The following is a 19,555-nucleotide window of genomic DNA, read 5'->3' as shown; positions in this document are numbered from 1 at the left end:
ATTCCCATATATGAAAGACTTGGTGTCATAGAATTCCAGTCGGACACAAACTTCAATTTTTAATTTCTCCACAATTATCATTTTTTAAATGATTGGCACTTCCGTAAATCAAAAGGAATACCATCGATTTGTATCTGTAAATTTGAATCCCTGATTGGTCAAAGTTCAACTTGCAACATACGTTCAATGGCAATGTGTTTTGTGACGTAGAGCCCAAAAACTGTACTGAATCGCATGTTTACACTCTTTATTAGAAGTGGTTGCTTGAACGCACTCTGCCGAGGCCGGTGTGAATGTAGCTGGAGAAAGAAACTGGAGGCTGGATGAAGCCGTCCCATTTGTGATACAGCAGAAAGGGTCATAGAGGTCATCGTCTTCCAAGTTTATTCAAATATGTGCCACAGTATGTACAATAAAACCAAGATCTGAACACCAAGCAAGATCCAAAATCATGTTTGGTTCTGTTCGCACAGAATTCACAGGTTATTACAGAAAATAAAAACACAGTCGACACCAGTGAGGCCACTCCGGACACTTTCACACAGAATGTTCCAGAAGAAAGCAGGAACCGTGTAAAACATTCATATCGGAGTCCCCTCTCAGAGGAACAGTCTTCAGATTACAGCAGGAACCTGCAACGTCACAACGCCGGGCCAAAACATTCAGAACTTTACAGAGTCTGCACCTGTCTCCAGGTAAACCACGTTTAGAGGGTAGACCAAAGCAAAGCATTTGGACCTTCTGCTGGATCAGAGAAGTCTGGTGCAGTGAGGAACTTCTCTCCCTCAGAGGTCATGAACTCGTCTTGGGGCTGTGAAGACGACGTTCAGATGACTGGTCTGCACAGACTGAAGAAGACTGAAGTCTGGAAGATGGTGGAGAACCATCCTCTTCATGGATGAAGTCACGGGGTTTCTGTTCTCCAGAGAAGCTGGACTTTAAAGATTTGTCTAGATCAGGGGTCTGCAACCTGCGCTCCAGATCCACATGTGTCTCTTTTATCTCCATGGTGGCTCCTTGGTCAAACATGAAATAAGTCATGTAGACTGCTGACCCAGACATGTCGACCGTTTGAGTCAGGAGCTCCACTTAACCAAAACTACGTAAAGAAAACAAATAAACAAAGCCTGAAAACTAAGACTACCAAGATCCAAACTAAAATAACAAAACCCAGCAATTTAAGACTGCTGAGGACAAATAGTGGAAAAGAAAAATTGCATTTTTTTTAAGTAAGGATTACTTAATTAGCATTTATTGAATTTAGATTAGTTAAATGTATAAATTAATGTCTGAGGTTCACATAGATGATAAACTATGTAGGTTTTTACATCCTGTTGACTTGAAGACGTCTTGTTTGCTCAACTCTACCTCCAGAATGAACAGATTTATATACAAAGAAAAACTTTAGTAAAAAGTTTGATCTTTTATGAGTTAAAAACACATATTATTTTATACTTCACAGCATTAGTTACTATCTGTCCAGAGCTGCACTGAGATTATCCTGTTTGGCACAGAGCAGCTTTTATTTTGAAAAGAAGATATTTGAGCTTCTGTCAAACGTAAAAAAAAAAAAAACACATTTGGAGAGATGCTAGGTTCTTTTTATATTTTTGGTTTTGTTTGTGCCAAAAAATAGACATAATTCATATTTATTTTATTTTTTTTTATTTAAAAAAAAAAACACATTTTTAAAGGCTAAAGTAAGACTATGCGGCTCTTTCCAGATTTTAATCAATAGAAAATACTCTAAAAGTTTGCAGACCCCTGGTCTAGAGGATGACTCTGCTCGTTTGATGCTACAAGCTGTAGACCATGTGACCACCCAGAGCAGTCCGGAGGGCTCAGACCCGTTCATGGGAACCTTTAAAGTTCAGCTCTGAAGTGAAACCCTGTGAGATTATGACCTGATGGAGGTTAAGGGGATGAAAGACCAGCGGAGAGCAAAGCTCCTAGTCTGAGCGTGGAAGGAAGAGCTGAGAGATGTTGGCTGCTCAGTGAGATGAAGAGCTCCATCAGCAGATGAGGAGCTCCGACTGATGGAGGATCAGAGGATGAAGTCATCTTAGCTGCAGAATCTGGATCTGGGTTCTCTGCGGTCGAGCTTCAGAAACATTTCAAACCGGTTCAGCCTGAAGCTGCCCCCTCACCAGCTGAAGTTCCAGGAGATGTTCACAGCGTTGGAGCTCAGTGCAGCTTCATGGAGCTAGAGTCCAGATCAGAACCTGTCAGCATCTATGGAAGGTTTTGGAGAAGGCCTCACACATCAGTCTGGCTCCATCTGTGAGGAAGACTGATGAGTCTGGTTAGAGGCAGCAGCTGGACTGGACCGTCTCGCAGGGTTCTGAGAAGCCTCTAGAACCCAGGTTCCCCCTGAAAACATGGGTGAACGTGTGAAGGCTGCGACAGGGCTGAACCGGGGCAGCACCAAAAACAAACCATGGAAACGGCTTCACATCAAAAGGAGCTCTTCAGGAACGGTTTGGACATGAATGCCGTCTGTCTCCAGAGGTCCATGACAACGATGGTGAAATCATGGAGAATCTTGAAGCGGGATGTGTGGAAGTGTAACAACAGAACCTGAGATCACAGAAAAATCAAAACACTGAAGCCCCCGCAGGATCGGGCCGGCGGGGGCGGCTTCTCTCTGAACGAGTAACAGTCCTGCTCTGAGCTGCAGCCTCACACGCTGGTGATGGAGGCCAGGCAGCTGCTGGGCTTCTGCAGCTTCTCCGTTTGGCTGCCAGAAGGTTCTGAGATGGTATGGAAGGAGAAAGGGGGTCCAGTGCTGGCGGCCATGCCTAAGTGTCCGGGACTTAGAGCCAGGTTCTGCCGTCTGTTGCTTTCCACAACCGAGGAGGTGTTGGAGGCCAGGCTCTCCCGGGTTCTGAACGAGACAAAACAGATGGGAGGAACATTGAAAACCCAACACTTTGCTCTAGAATTTCTTGTTATTTGAAGTTAGCTTTTCTTTCTTTACTTCTATAGCTATTTTTGGACTATTTTCACTTTATTTCAATCTTACCTGTTTGTTCTGTATTTAAACTTCTATTGTAAATTTTGTATATTATGATTGTACTGTTTTTAATGTTCTTTTTATTGTTGTTGTTGTTGTAAGTAGCAATACTGTTATCTTGTGTATTCAGCATATTTGGCAATACAGCTGACTTTATCTTGAACTGTTTATTTCAGAAAGAAATTCAACAACTTAATATTAATCTATCTTTAATTAGAATGTACAATTTTACTTGAACTAATCAACAAATCTTTAAAAAATTACTTTTCCCTTCAGTTTTCCTTCGTTTTTAATTAATTAATTCATAACTTAATGCAAGGTCTACATTTTTAGTTTAAATCACCACATGTTTTATAATGACACTGAAAATAACTTAAAGTCTCACGTCTTGATCTGCAGTTTCAGTAATGATAACAGTCCAGCCCCCAAGCCCCGCCCCTCTGACTGGATTTTCACATTTCGGCTGTGGGTGGAGTCAGCCTCCAACTTCCCTGTTTTGGTTACCCTTTAAGGCTTGAAATTAACACTAAGCAACTGGGGGTCACTAACTAGTGGACCGGATCCGGACCCAGATGTTGGGTCCACATGACCCAACATCTGGGTCCCCCTGACCCAATCACATGGCAGCAGCTCAATGCATGTATGACATTTAGTACTTAAGGATCTCTTTCAGATAACATCTGATTAGGATTAAATCAAGTTGTGTTCTCCTTCCTTCAGTCTCATGTCACTGTTTTCTTCTCTCCTTACTGGAAAATGTCTTCACCACTGACATTTCTATTCTTTACCATCCCATTTGTCCTTCTGTATTTCTGCCCTGAAAACCAAACTTGATCCCATGGATCCCCTCATCCATCTCCATTGCGGTCATAGCCACTGACACTATACCCCAACACACCCTCAAACTTCCAGCTCCAGGTTCATTAACCTATCTGACACTTTCTGTACCTCTTATCAAACTCCTCCTTCAGGGTTTCTCCTCCTCTGTTCCTCTTTCCATCCGCACTACAATAAAGCTGCTCCCTTGCTCAGAAAGTTATTCTCGTGTGTTTCATTGAAACAGTAGAACATTTGCTTTAAGCTAAACTGTGTTAAACTGTCAGTGAAGTCCATCCACAGGAATAAGAGAATTTACAAATAAGATCAGTTAGTTTGATGTGCAGCTGTAACTATAACTCAATATAACTAGGCTTGAATTTACAGTAAAATTAAAGATAACTGTCGTTTATATGCCATTAATAAACGCTACATTTAACTTTTGCTTTTTTTTATATTTCATTTATTTCACCTTTATTTAACCAGGAGAATCTCATTGAGATTACAAATCTCTTTTGCAAGAGTGTCCTGGCTTTTAGTGGGTGTTTTCCAGGACTTTAATATTCCCTCAGGTAATGCAGGTACACGCTACTCTGTACTGAGCTGGATTGACAACAAGTACTTTGGAAAACTTAACGGTCTATGAAAGGCGTCCAGAGTTACTGCTGTTTCAGCAAAACCCTTGCTGATTGTATGGGCTGAACCAACAGGTGCAGATGTCCAATCCAGCGGTTGTGGCCAATTCTGGCTCTCTAGAGATATTAACGCTTTGGTCCAAAATGTCCTGGAAGATTAGAGGCCTTTCTAAAACTTCAGGGGGAAAATAATCTAGTTTGTGCAGTGCTGGAGAAAAAGTTAAAAATCTCTACATTCACAGCTGCTGCTGCTCTTCTTCGGTCTCTCCGTCATATTTATGCTTCAAAGTGGTTCTGCCACTAATGATTATTTTAATAGTTGACTAATCACCAAGTATTTTTCCCGATTGGTCGACTAATCAGGTCATGCGCAAACTGGATGTAAAGCACACATCTTAACCATCATTAGCTTTACACTAACTAAAAATAAGACATATAGCATCACCTGCAATAATGCTGGTGTGAATGCTGAAATTGCCCGCTGAAGATGCTAGTGACGATAGCCAGAAATGTTGAAATTGATGGCTAAAAACGCTGAAGTTGATAGCTGAAATTGCTAAAGGTAAAAGCTGAAAACGCTGAAGTTGATAGCTGAAATTACTGAGGCTTATAGCTGAAAACGCTGAAGCTAATAGATGAAAATGCTGAAGATGGTAGCTGAAAACGCTGAAGTTTGTAGCTGAAAATGCTGAAGGCAATCGCTGAAAATGCTGTAGTTGATAGCTGAAATTGCGGAAGATAATAGCTTAAAATGCTGATAGCTGAAAACACTGAGGCTAATAGCTGAAAACACTGAAGTTAATAGCTGAAAACGCTAAAGCTGAATGCGGAACTTGATAGCTGAAATTGCTGAAGCTAATGGCCTAAATTGTTGAAGCTAATAGCTGAAAACGCTAAAGCTGAATGCGGAACTTGATAGCTGAAATTGCTGAAGCTAATGGCCTAAATTGTTGAAGCTAACAGCTGAAAACTATGAAGATGATAGCTGTAAACGCTGAAGCTTATAGCTGAAAATGCTGAAGGTAATTGCTAAAAATGCTGAAGTTGATAGTAGAAATTGCTGAAGCTTATAGGTGAAAACGCTGAAGCTAATAGCTTAAAACACTGATAGCTGAAACCCTGAGGCTAATAGCTGAAAACACTGAAGCTGATAGCTGAAGTCGCTTCAGCTAATAGCTGAAAACACTGAGGCCAATAGCTGAAAACGATGAAGCTGATAGCTGAAATCGTTTAAGCTAATAGCTGAAAACACTGAGGCTAATAGCTCAAAACAAAGTTGAGAGCTGAAATCCCTGAAGACTAATAGCTGAAAATGCTGAAGTTGATAGCCTGCTAAAACATTAGTTAAATGCTAAATTAGCCCAAAAAAATGACAAAAAGCCTAAGTTAGACAAAACGGCTAGCATGCCGATGAAATATTAGCTGTACTCCAAAATAGCCTAAAAAACCTTAATAACTGCCAATGTAGTCCAAAAAAGCTAACAGAATGACCAGTATAACTTTCAACTTTACTACACTGACTCCATATAATATAAAGTAACAACAAATCGGCTGCTAAATTAGTTGTCAACTATTTTAAAAGTCGATTAGTCAAGTAATCGTGGTGGCAGCCCTACTTCAAAGCAAATGTAACTAAAATATATCTGTAATCTATTATTTACCAATAGAAATGGTCTTTTCTCTTTCCATCTGGTTAACAAGAACTTCCTGAGCAGTGACAGAAATGCAAACAGCAGAGCACCAAAGTGTGCTGAATCTGTGAAACTGAGTCAGATTCTACCGTGGAAAACCTCGGCTCTACTCCGGGGTACAAAAAAGTGCCAACAGTGACAGAAAAAGTCAACTCCCACAATGCATTGTGGATGAGGTCATAATAATTTACAACAAAACAAAACAGAACAAACCCATTATCCAATCCACAAAGTCTGCAAAGTGTCTATTTATCTCATTTTTAGTTCCCCACACTGATGTGAAGCGTTCTTATCTGGCTCACAGTCATTATATGACTGAAGGACGATAAAAGCTGTCTATTTGGCATTGTGTCAATGAGTGTATCAAACATGCAGCACAGTCACTATCTGCACTGAAACAGTCTGATAGGGAAGTTTTTCCATCATTTGGCTACCATTATTTATTCATCAAACACATTTTATAACGTTAATTTAAGGAGGAAACATGTGACGGTCAAATTATGACTAAGATCAGTTTTTCTACATTATATAGTCTCACATATAACTGAATAGTCACAAATGAGAAACATTTTTTTAAATACACAACAGTTTCAAGTTTCTTATTTTAGCTCTTAGCTTTTTTTAAAAGTTTTTTTGGGCTCTTTTAGAGGCTAATATTTACATGCTAGTTGTTTTGGCTAGTAAAGGCTTTTTCAGTTTTTTATGCAATTTAGAAGTTTAGCTATTTTTTCAGCTACATGCTAGCTGTTTTGGCTAACTTAGGCTTTATTTTGTTTAGTTTTATAAGCTAATATTTCAGCTGACTATCAGCTTCAGCGTTTTCAACTATCAACTTAAGCATTTTTAGCCATCAAATTCAGCATTTTCAGCTATCACTACTAGCATTTTCAGCAGCCAAATTCAGCTTACAGTTTCAACATTAGCATTATTACAGGTGATACTATATATCTAGTTCATGATTATGTTAAAGAGTTATGGTTTTAAAGTTTTAAAAATTGCCATTCTGATAGCTTTTTGGACTATTTTAGCGTTTACTAAGATTTTTTTGGCTATTCTGGAGTTTAGTTAATATTTCAGCTACATGCTAGCTAGGGTTTTGTTTTGCCAACTAAGGCTTTTTTGTAGATTTTTAGGCTGTTATTGAGTTTCGCTAATTCTTCAGCTACACGTTAGCTGTTTTGGCTAATTTAGGCTTTTTCAGTTTTTAAGGCTATTTTAGAGTTTAGCTAGTATTTTAGCTACATGCTAGCTGTTTTGGCTAATTTAGGCTTTTTTTGTTCTTTTAGGATATTGTGGAGTTTAGCCAATTTTTTCAGCTACATGCTAGCTGTTTTGACTAGGCTTGACTGCATTTTCTTTGTTTTTTAGAATAATTTGGCATTTAGCTAACATTTTAACTGGTTATCAGCTTCAGCGTTTTCAGCTATTAGCATCAGTGATTTTAGCTATCAACGTCAGCCTTTTCAGCTATCAGCTTCAGCTTTTTTCAGCAATCAATTTTAGCATTTTCAGCTATCAGTACTAGCATCTTCAGCGGCCAAATTCAGCTTACAGCATCCACACTAGCATTAGTGCAGGTAATGATATGTATCTAGTTCATAATTATATTAAAAAGTGTCATTTTTACAGTTTACATTTTTAGTTTTAGAGTGTTCAATTAATGTTTATCCTGTTCGTCCCACGACCTAAGGTGTGTTTTGGATTTTGCCGCCTTGTGCGATTGAGTTTGACACCCCTGCTCTAACATGACCCTCACTGGGAACTGGAAGACAGGACTTTGAAACAGAACCACAGACTAGTTCTCACCTGGGGGAGTTGAATCCACTGTCCACCGTGACAGAGCTGGAGTCCATACTGTCCAGCCTGGCGGAGTGCGCCGCCTGCTGGTTCTGACCTGGTTCAGGAAGGTGGTCTTTAGCACCAGAAAGAGTAAGAGTTCTTTCAAACCTCCTCTGAAGGTCCCTGGTCTTCTCTCGCTCCAGCAGCCACTGCATGGTCCCTGCTCCCCCTCTTCCCGTCCCACCACCTCCCCCAGGCTTTTCCCCTAAAGCCCCCTCTTTGCTCCTAGCTCCCCCCTCCTCGGCTTCTTCGTCGTCTGAAACGTTGTAGTAGTCCAGAGAGGCATCGGCAGCACCAGAGGTTGTTTCGGGTACCAGTGGAGGCGCGGATGTAGTCACCACCAGCGGTTTGGGGGTGTCGCTGTGAGCATCCAGGGCGTCACAGGACGAGGACAGGGGGAGGGTTTTTTTCAGAGAGCTGTAGCTCGACAGGGGGAGGCTGGATGGAGGATCGAACAGCACGTCTTTGTTGAAGACCTCCTTGTTTTTCTCCTGACCACAGGAGGCGCTGTTGGGAGGCCGTAGGTTAGGGAGGGAGGAGTCGGGGATGGGTAGAGGTATGGAGGGGAAGCTGCCACCATTGGTGCCCACCTTTAGAGGGTCCTCTTTGCTTTCTGGGGGATGGGCGGGCTGCTGGTCGGAGCCGCTCCTGCACAGAGTTCCTAGCGTGTTGGTGGGCTTCCCGGAACACTGGAAGTACTCGTCAGGAGGAGCGCTGTGGGGGGGCAGTGTTTTGTAAGCCACCAGGCTGTCTCGACTCTTACTCCTATCGAAGCTCCTGCCGCCCTCCAGCCCTGCCGAGAGTGGCGCTCGGCAGAACTGCGTGGAGCTTTGGTTGGCTCGCAGGCTGCCATCTTCCGTGTAGTAGCGACTTCGGCTGTCGTAATAGTTGGACGGCGCCACCGGGCCAACTCCAAGCGCTGCTTTGGAGTTGTCCATAGAGCGGGAGCGCTCCTTGGCTTTGCTGCTGCGCTCACTGCGGGACTTCCTCTCCTGGGTGTGCGAGTGCGAGCGGTGGACTTTGGAGTGATGGGCTAACGGGACATGGCTCGGTTCTGGGAAAGGGACCTCCATGCGCCGCTTGGCGAGCCCTCCGGACACGTCCCACTCGGGCGTGACAGGCAGGTGTGTGGAGTCGAGGATGTTGGGAATGCTGTGAGCGAGGTGCAGGCGCGCCCGGTGCCTCTCCATGGCGAGGGCCTGTTCTCGAGGCGAGCGAGCCAGAGACGAGGAGTGGCCCCGATAGTCTCTGCTGGCTGGATCTGTGCGGGAAGCGTCGGCCGGGTCGAAGCGGTTGGACCGGGTTTTGCTGTGGGAGCGTCCAGGTTTGGTCTGGGACTGCTTCCTGTGTCGGCCGCCGCTCCTCCTGCTCCTGGAACTCTGATTGGCCGAGGACGCCATGCTCCTCTGAACACGCTCCTCTTCCAGGCGCTTCATGACGGCGGTGTGGCGGGCCAGGTTCTCCACGGTGAGGTCAGGGTTGATTCTGCGAATAATCTCCATCTCCACATAGCGAGGCATCTGACTCGGGGTGTCCTCGTCAGGGAGTGGCCACTCTTCTGGGGGGAACTGGGCGGAGAAGGTCACCAGCTGCTTTGTTTTGTCCTTCTTAAAACTCAACCGGAACAATTTCAAGCCAAACTTTCGGCTCCCAGAACCACTTCCTGCAGACTTGTCCACATCTGCCAGTGCGGCGGTCACAGCCGCCCCACCTTTGTGCTTGGTGAGCGTGTCCATCTTGAAAGCAAACCCAAGGCTGCTCCTGCCCTTCTCCGAGTTTCCTCCCACTTGCTGAGAAGGCGTTTGTGGTGAGGAGTGCACCTCTCGGTGGTCTTTGGGGGAGCACCGCTGCAGAGTGGCGTGGTGGCTCTGGGAGCCCTCTGCTTTATACGTCCGATCCCGCAGTCCTCCGGAGGTAGACGGGGTTATGGTGCCAGAGAGAGGCGAGGTGCACTGAGTCAGCTGGTGCTGCTCCGGTTTCTGGTACTGATGTCGGTCAGCCGAGTGCTCATCTAAATGGTACCACTTAGAACCAGTCCGGACCAGGCTGGGAGTGATGAAATACGTTTGGGGGGTGACGATAAAGTATCCATTAGGGGTGGGGTAAATCTTGCGCTCATGGACCAGCATGCTTAGCGTATGGTGGAGCGCCTCCTCTGTCGGTGTGGGAACACCTGAGCAGAACCAGAACAGGAGTCGGTCAGAACCAAGCCACTTAAAAACCAAACCCCCACATTCTGTCCTTGAAGCACCACTGGAGAGTTTAAAGGTTCTGTGATTTCTTTTCTTAGTACATTAAAAAAAAAAAAAACTTTTTTAAATGTATGATCAATACAGTTGCATTATTTGAGCATTTCTTTGATTTTGATGGATAACTTTATATCCAAACCCATTTTTGGATCATTGCTGACATGGGAGGAGTCAACTCTACCACATTAGAGCTTCTTTTTCTTTACCGTTATCTTCTGTTTCTTTTCTATGTTTCATTTCTTTTTTTTTTTTTTCAGGAAAAGACTTGTCCTGTTTTGGTTTAAATTAATTTCATTTATTCATTTATAAAGCACCTTCCACCACATTATATAAGGCATAAAAAGAACAATAGATATTAAAAAAACATGAAACAAAATTAAAACAAATATTAAGATCAATACAATAAAAAAAAGAAATTAAAAATGTCACAATCAAAGATAAGCCTCATACTCTTCCTTGAATACTTCATACTTTTAAATGAGTAATTTTTTCCTACAAGTACATTTATTTGTTATTATGACAATAAGCACTATTATGACTCCTCTTTCCATCCCAGACAAAATAGGTTTTTAACTTCTGTTTAGAGGCTCCAAAAAAGCAAGTGTATCTTGTGAAAAAAACAGTTTCTTTTTCCTTATTTCTTTACATATTTTTTTCAGTATTTGTTCTAATTTGTCTCCCCTTCGGACCAATCACCACATACATTAATGGTAATGGTGACTTCATTTCGTTGGAACTTTAGGTATGACATTTTCTATGAATGATGTCACAGGTGCATTGTCCATCTTGTTATACTGTCAATGCATGCAACTAAGGCTTAAGGTACAAACACATCTCCATAAGCTGCTACATTATCTTTGTGCTCCTGTAACCTTCACAGCAGTCCAAACACAGGTGAGCCTGAAAGGTCATCGAGTCACTTCTCTACTTACCTTGGAAACATGTCTGCAGGTGCTCGGTCAGAGCCTCCTCGGTGACAGGCTTGTGGGCGGAGTTTAGAGCAGAAATGGCCAAAAGCAAAACCTCTCCAAGGGGGATGAACTGTGGTTGGCTGATTGGGGACATGCTGATGGGCGAGACATCCCCTGGAAAACAGAACGGGTACTTTTGAGACGTTGACGTCCATACAGCGGACACAACCAGAGAAGCAACAGGAAAAGGACCATTTTGCCTTAAACAGTTTAAGGTGATAAAAAGTTTAAAACTTCAGCTTGAAAACTTTGCAACTAACACTTTGAAAATTAAACTAACAAAATGAAACTTTACATTTACAAAAAGTTCAAAAAAAGAACCTCTGAAATGGAATTTTTAAACAATCAGAAAAGAAAAATAGTGTCTATTTTGTTGTTCACTCCAATGATGAATTCTTCTGTAAACCATAAGATTTATGATGAGTCTCGATAGAGTTTACATCCCAGGTATTTTGCCAAATAGTGTTTTTCAAATGAGAGTAAACACAGACAAGAAAAGTGATGTAACATTTCTACTTTTTGAGGCGTATTTTCATCCTCCAGAAGCTCAGATATCCACACTGTGTCCAGAGATAGTTTGGTGGAGGAGCATCACAGTGACATTTTCAACACACCGTTATGCAGGCCATCGCCCTGGTAACCCCGTCTCCAAGATCCCGATAGGCAACAACAGTAAAAACTTTAACCCAGTGTCTCCAATCCTCGGGTCAGAGTTGGTACCGGACCGCAGAGAAGAAAACACGACCTGCATTTTATCTTACTTATAATCTTTTCTTAGGAAGTTTTATTTTGGAAAACTACTGGATTCTCTCCACCACATCCGAATCATTATTCCTGCATGTCAAGTCTCTCAATCGCGTGTTGAAAATCCATTCCGTTATTTTCTTAAAGCAGCTACTCCGAAACCCCCAAGCTAGAAAAGTTAACAAAAACAAACATATTTGGAAAGTTTCTTTTCTTAGAAAAGATCCAGTGAGGACACTGAATAAAAGTATTTGATTTCAAAGTAAAAGAAAGCTGCATTTAACAGACAAAAACCAGACGTCCTTACTTCAAATATGGATTTACAACAACAGTTGTCTTAAAAGACCATAATAATAATGCCAAATATTCAGTAACTGGCTGTCTAACGTTATGAAGATGCTTCTAATAAAGTTGATCAAATGATGGATTCACGTTTATGTAGAAAATACCAGTTTTAGTGACCTTTTTTGTTATATATATGTCTGTCGCTTCTTAAAAGTCGGACGAGGCTTAAGTTAGCATCTGGTTTTTTAGCTTCAACTTTGACAGTTGCAGTATGTCACATTTTAATGGTTCCTAAACAAAATCTAAATAAAGTTTTAATAAAGATAAACTTTACCTTCAAAAGTTCAGAGAAACTGGAAGCTTGAAAATAAATCGGACTCCATCGGTCCACGAAGATATAGTCTGACATTAAACCGGTCCGTGGCCTGAAAAATGGTGGAGACCAGTGTTTAACCAAAAAGAACCCATGGGGAAATCAGTGTACAGGGAAAACAGCAGAAATGTGTTCTGTTGGTCCACTTGGTCAGTGGTACATCCCATAAAATCTTAATTTAAGGAAAAATGTGTCTGGGTTCTTTGGGGTTATTTAAGAATTAGGTCAATGGTTAAATCATTCAAACAGGTTTACACCTTAACCGACTTCACTTATTTAATAAAGTGCATGATAAAATGAGGGGAGGAGTCTATTCTTATTTGATCTAGTGCTGCCAAAAACGATTATTTTAATAGTCGAATAATCACCGATTATTTTTTCCGATTAGTCGACTAATCGGGTCATTGGCAAACTGGATGTAAAGCACACATCTTAACCATTATTAGCTTTAAACTAACTAAAAACTAGATATATAGCATTACCTGTGATAATGCTAGTGTGAATGCTGTAAGCGGAATTTGGCTGTTGAAGATACTAGTGCTGATAGCTGAAGATGCTGAAACTAATAGATAAAAACGCTGCAGTTGATAGCTGAAATCGCTGATAGCCAGCTAAAATATTAGTTAAATGCCAAATTAGCCTCAGAAAACTAAAAAACAGCCTAAGTTAGTCAAAATAGCTAGCATGCAGCCGAAATACTAGCTAAACTCCAAATTAGCATAAAAACTGAAGAAAAAAAACTCGTAATTAATAAAAAAAAATAAAAAAATAGAAAAAGTGTCCAATGCAATATCTGGTTAAGATGTGTTTTATATCCAGTTTACGCGTGATCCAATTAGTCAACAAATCTTAAAAACTTCATGTGAGCTTAAACTCTTTTCTGAATCCACCTCATGAGCTCTTCCTGCTGACTCAAACTCTTTAGGAGTAAGCCCCTCCCCTTAAGCTCATCCCTGAAGGTAGGTGAACTTCTGCAGGACTTCAGGTGAGCTGATGTTGCTTCATGTCACTCAGTCAGTCTGAAGCAGAGGTCTTCCTGTTACACCCATCCTGACGATCAGCTGACCCGGTCCAGAACACAACCGGCCACTCGCCCCAGAAAGGAGGCAGACGGCGGAGAGCAGTGCACGCCCCTCTCTGCAGGGGTAGGCAATAATAGACCGGCCTCCTTTGTCCACAGCTCTAAGCCACGCCCCCTCCTCCACTACTCCCCCCTTTATCACGCCATCCTTCACACTCTGTCCCTCATCTCCTCTGCCGTCCGGACGTGCTGCAAATGCTAGCTAGCAGCAGCTCGAGCTCAGCCACACAAGCAGCCCCCCCCCAAGAACCCCACCTCCAATTCAGCGGTCCCGTCTTCCTGTGAGCGAAGCTTCAGCTGAGCAGAGCGTACACGCTGCAGCTCCTTCTTCACACAACCTGCTCCTTTGGCTCCACCCCCTCCCTCGCAGCCTACCCACAATCCTCTGCACAGCACAAAGACAGGGGGGTGTGACCAATCACACAGTCCCTTACTGCAGCCTGCAGACATTAGGCTGGGAGGGGGGGCTGAGGTCGCCATGACAGCAACACAATCACAGCTTTGTTCCTGCTGCTACAAACACACACTCACAATCACACAAAGACACTTCGACACACACAAAGATGCACTTCGAAACAGAAACACACAGACAGAATGTGTAATGTGTGCTGCTGAGCGTATGTGTGTCTGTGCTGCAGAATCGTGTCTTAGTTCTGCTCTGACCCACTTACACATCCATGTAGGACACACATGCTGCTCCTCTGAGGATATTGCCACACTTCCTGCAAGAATGAAGTCTGAGTGTTTGGTTCCCAAGCGGTCCAATGTTTTTAGAGAGGTGACCCTTAGCCACAGGTGACCCCAAAACAACAGGTGACCCACAGCCACAAGCGACATGCAGATGTAGGTGATTCTAATATCACATGATGTGACCCTGAAACCACAGTGAAATGCATCCACAAGAGGACCCTGCACCCACAAGTGACCCTGCATCCACAAGTGACCCTGCAACCACAAGTGACCCTGCATCCAAAGGTGAGACACAGCAAGTGACGAACAACTATAGGCGACCCTGAAACTACAGGTGACCTCACAGCCACAGGTGACAGGCATCCACAGGTGACCCAAAATTACAGGTGACCCTGCCCTAAAACCAAAAGTGACACAGGTGACCCCAAAACCACAAGTGACCCTGAAAGCAAAAATGACCAAAAATCTAAGGGTGACCCCAAACCACAGGTGACATGCAACATCAAATGAACCAAAACCTCAGGTGACCCAAAAATGACAAGTGGGTCTGAAAGCACAAATGGCCACACATCTACGGGTGACCCCAAAACTGCAAGTGACCGAAAACCGCAAGTGAACCTGAAAACATAAATGACCACACAAACTGTTGACCCCAAACCACAGATGACATGCAGCATCAAGTGACCAAAAACCACAGATGGCATACAGCATCATAGACAACCAAAACCACAGGTGACCCCAAACCACAAGTGACCCTGAAACCTCAGATGACCACATATCTACAGGTGACCCCAAAACCACAAATGACATACAGCAACAAGTGAAAACCACAAGTGACCCTGAAAACACAAATGACCATACATCTACGAGTGACCCCAACCCACATATAACATGCAGCATCAAGACAACCAAAAAAACAGGTGACCCCAAAACCAAAAGTGACCCTGAAACCTCAGATGACCACATATCTACAGATGACCCCAAACCACAAGTGACCCTAAAAGCACAAATGACCACACATGTACAGGTGACCCCAAACCACAGGTGACAGGTCGCATCAAGAGAACCAAAATCACAGGTGACCCCAAAATCACAAGTGACCCTGAAAGCACAAATGACCACACATCTACAAGTGACCCCAACCCACATATAACATGCCGCATCAAGACAACCAAAACCACAGGTGACCCCAAAACCAAAAGTGACCCTGAAACCTCAGATGACCACATATCTACAGATGACCCCAAATCACAAGTGACCCTGAAAGCACAAATGACCACACATGTACAGGTGACCCCAAACCACAGGTGACAGGTCCCATCAAGAGAACCAAAATCACAGGTGACCCCAAAACCAAAAGTGACCCTGAAACCTCAGATGACCACATATCTACAGACGACCCCAAAATCAACAGTGACCCTGAAAGCACAAATGACCACACATCTACCAGTGACCCCAAACCACAGATGACAAGAAGAATCAAATGACCCCAAACCATAGATGACATACAGTATCATAGACAACCAAAACCACAAGTGACCCCAAACCACAAGTGACATGCAGCGACAAGTGACCGAAAACCACAAGTGACCCTGAAAACACAAATGACCATACATCTACGAGTGATCCCAACCCACATATAACATGCAGCATCAAGACAACCAAAACCACCGGTGACCCCAAAACCACAAGTGACCCTGAAACCTCAGATGACCACACATTTACAGGTGACCCCAAACAACAAGTGACCCTAAAAGCACAAATGACCACACAAGTACGGGTGACCCTAAACCACAAGTGACCCCACAATCATAAGTGACCCTGAAAGCAAAAATGACCAAAAATCTAAGGGTGACCCCAAACCACAGATGACAGGCAGCATCAAGTGACGCAAAACCACAGGTGACCCACAGCTGCAAGTGATATGCAGCAAAATGTGACCCTGGACCCTAGGTAACCCTGAAACCACAACGAAATGCAGGTGACCCACAACCACAGTGACCCGTAACCATAGGTGACCCTAAAACTCCAGGTGACCCCACGGCCTCAGGAGACATGCAGCCACAAGTTACCCAAAACTACATGTGACCCTGAAACTACAAGTGACCCCAAAACTACAGGTTACCCTACAACCAGACATGATCACACATCCACAGGTGAGCCACAGAGCTCGCCTCAGGTGACCCTACAGCCTCAGGTGACTCAAAGCCATTCACAAAATAAGAATTAAGTCATCTTTGTTGTCAAAGTGCCTGATTTGCTTTGAGACGGAGGCCCTCTCTGACAGCGGCCAGTCTTTGAGGGTGTTGAGATCAAAACACAAAGACATTCCAAGAATGGAATAGAGCAAGAGAGAGCTGGAGATGATGGTTTCAGGGGGTTCCATTTGACCCAGCACGAAGGAGAACAAAGGACCATTTTAGACTCACATCAGAACAGAGATACTGAGGTCCGGACCAGGTTCTGGATGTATGCTGCAGACTCAGCTGTCAGGGTACATGCTGTTCCTGTGAGCTCATCTGTGCACCCCCTCTCCACCACATACACCTGACAGCACACTGACAGCAGGTGAGCCGCTGCAGGCTGGGCCTTACCGAGGTACTTGATGGTGAATCCCCGAGGTGGATTCAGGCATCTCCGCATCCAACCCTCCCTCAGCGCCTCCAGGTGGTCCTCCTTCCCCTGGATCAGCAGCACATGCTCGTCGATCCATCCCAGGAAGAAGGTCTCGGACACGGCCTCGCTGACCCGCTGGTTCCACACGTGCAGCTGGGAGTTCTCCGCCTTAAAATTCGCGAAGATCTCGTAGCCGGTGTGGTGCCGGGGCAGCTCATCGCTCTCAGACACTCCGGCCGCCTCCCCCGCGCTGGTCCTGCTCAGCACGATGGCCAGGGAGTGGGGGGCGATCTGCAGGAAGGGCTCCATCACTGTGCGGGGCCCCGAGTTTCAGGCAACCGGGCTCCGGTGAGGGACCTCCCGGATCATGCTAGCTGGTGCCGCCGCGGTGTGACGCCGCTCCGTCACCAACTCAGCCCCGGAAAACGATCATCCCGCCAGGCACACCGCCGACGGAACCGCGACACGACCTGCCCCGCAGCCACCCGCAGGTGCGGGTTCATGGGGCTCTGAGCGGCTCCGATCCGGACCGCAGAAGGCTAGCAGCGAGCTAGCGAGGCGAAGAGCGCTGCGGCCGCGCGAGCCGCCTCCTCCGTCACCGGCGGCCACGCGCTCTGCACGCGCCCCCCGCTCTACAGGCGCGAGACCGCGATCTGCAGCACAGGTTCGGGTTTCACACTGGATCGATTCCGAACCACGGAGCTGCAGAACCACCCGGACATCGGCGTGGCGGTGCCGCTGCGTCACGCCGTCCGAGCTCCGGAGGACCGGAACCGGAACCGAGGCCTGCAGAACCTCACAAAAAGGATCAAAAACATGTAGAAATAATGTGTCAAAGATCCACTCCAACGAAAACTGTGGGTTTTTTTCTTGTTTCATTTTCTTATAATTGAGGATATACATAAAGAAAATTAAGATTAAAATTGTATTTCTGAGCATTTCATCATTTAAATAGTTTGGGAAAACAAAGGAATGTAAACAAAGGAATGATGGGAAATGAGGGCAGGCTTACTCTGCCCCAACAGTCCCCTCATCAACCCGGAGACAAATTTCTGATGAACTCATGCCGCTCTGCAGAAACTATGCCCAAGAATATCATGTCTTATGATAGACAACTCATTGTGGGGTGTAGTCCATTTCCCCATCTTTACAGCACACTGTGCGTTTGTTTCAGCATGTGTTTGTGTGTGTCACTGACTGTATAAGAAAACTGGACTGAGTGAGTGTGAAGGAACGAAGTCAGTTCGTTTGAACCAAGAGATGTAAGCACAAAAGACACGAGCTGCAGAATGTTTAACTTTATTGTTCAGACAGGTGTAGCAGCATGCTTAAACTCAGGTGAAGCAGAGTTAGGAGGAGCAGGGTCCTTTCCTCACCACCTTCACGTTAGCCGTCTTTTCCCTGTAGGAAGAGAGCAACCAATGAAAGAGGAATCAGAGCCAGGAGTGTGAAGACAAACGTGTGTGTGTCTGCAGGTGTGCATGAATCCTTCTCTGTGTTTTTGTGTGTGTTTGTTTCTGTATTTTTAAGTCTTTCTATGTTTGTTTTTGTCTGTGTGCGAGTACACCTAGGTGCAAGGGTTTGTGTGTCTGTATCCATGAGTCTGTGTTCATATCTGTATACCTGTATTCGTTTGTGTGTGTTGTTTGATTTGGAGTCTCCCCGTGTGTGTCTATTTCGGTGTGTTTGTGTCCATGTTTGCAGCAAGCATCTGTGTATGTGTGTGTATCTGTGTGTGTTTTACGTGCCTGTTGTGCTGGCAGAGGACACACTCAGTGCTGTACGTGACTCCATCACTTCCACAGACGGGCTTGTACTCTTTGGTGCAGACGTTATTCATGTTGACACACTGAGGCTGAAAAAGAAGGAAATATCTTAGGTTCCTCTTCAACTCCAAAGCCCCTGATCATTATTTCTAAAAGCTTCTACGCACAAAAAGTTGTGTGGACTAGGTGGAATATTGTATAAGTAAGACTTTGGCTAAAACAGGTTTCTATGTATGAGGCCACAAGCATTTCAGGGTAAAACATGGTGGAAAACCAAAACCACCCGGTGTATGATTTCTCTTTCTAAATGTGTGTAAATGCACGTATGCTGTTCTTATTTAACTGTCTAAGGACCATGTACATGAAAAATGCCTGTACAAATATAACTATGAGTAGCTTTGGTCAGCCAATAAGGATTCAGATCATAGAGAGGTCAGCAGAGAAATCGATGGAAGCTCCACTGAGAGGAGAAAGACCAGAAGAAGGTTTAGCAGAGCAGTCACAGCTCAGACATTTCAAATAACAAACAACTTAAGAGCTACAACTAACAGAAGCTCTGCGACAGGGGTGTCAAACTTAATCGCACAAGCGGCCAAAATTGCAAAACACACCTTAGAACAGGTTAAACATTATTGAAAACTCTAAAACAAAATTTTAAACACTTTAAAACCGTAAATTTTTAACATAATTATGAACTAGATATATAGCATTACCTGTGATAATGCTAGTGTGAATACTGTAAGCTGAATTTGGATGCTGAAGATGCTAGTGATGATGGCTGAAGAT

General features: G+C 44.1%; 2 protein-coding genes across 4 annotated transcripts in view; both read right to left on the bottom strand.

Moving 5' to 3' along the window:
- Nucleotides 1-1,324: 1,324 nt before the first annotated feature.
- On the bottom strand, nucleotides 1,325-17,809 carry stox2b (storkhead box 2b). 3 transcript variants are annotated; one of them, XM_024283682.2, is made up of 5 exons: nucleotides 13,953-14,078; nucleotides 12,578-12,668; nucleotides 11,176-11,328; nucleotides 7,962-10,167; nucleotides 1,325-2,884 (listed from the first exon to the last, which is right to left on the bottom strand). In XM_024283682.2, the coding sequence occupies exons 3-5, from the start codon at nucleotides 11,306-11,308 to the stop codon at nucleotides 2,680-2,682; spliced, it is 2,544 nt and encodes an 847-aa protein (XP_024139450.1). In that variant the 5' UTR covers nucleotides 11,309-11,328; nucleotides 12,578-12,668; nucleotides 13,953-14,078; the 3' UTR covers nucleotides 1,325-2,679. The 3 variants fall into 3 exon arrangements, with proteins under 3 accessions (XP_024139450.1, XP_024139448.1, XP_024139449.1); XM_024283680.2 differs by lacking the exons at nucleotides 12,578-12,668; nucleotides 13,953-14,078 and adding an exon at nucleotides 16,982-17,809; XM_024283681.2 differs by lacking the exon at nucleotides 12,578-12,668 and having other exon boundaries at nucleotides 13,953-14,080.
- A 477-nt stretch (nucleotides 17,810-18,286) lies between these two features.
- The window catches only part of LOC112153453 (serine protease inhibitor Kazal-type 1), an 11,029-nt gene continuing 9,760 nt past the window's right edge, over nucleotides 18,287-19,555 (bottom strand). The window contains exons 3-4 of the mRNA XM_024283683.2: nucleotides 18,752-18,858; nucleotides 18,287-18,404 (exon numbers count right to left, since the gene is read on the bottom strand). Of these exons, the coding sequence (XP_024139451.1) occupies nucleotides 18,353-18,404; nucleotides 18,752-18,858 (159 nt within the window). The 3' untranslated portion in view covers nucleotides 18,287-18,352. The remainder of the gene's footprint in view (nucleotides 18,405-18,751; nucleotides 18,859-19,555) is intronic.

Source organism: Oryzias melastigma, linkage group LG10, assembly GCF_002922805.2.
Source record: "Oryzias melastigma strain HK-1 linkage group LG10, ASM292280v2, whole genome shotgun sequence".
NCBI classification, from domain to species: Eukaryota; Metazoa; Chordata; class Actinopteri; order Beloniformes; family Adrianichthyidae; genus Oryzias; species Oryzias melastigma.
This window is presented reverse-complemented; position numbering and strand designations above follow the sequence as displayed.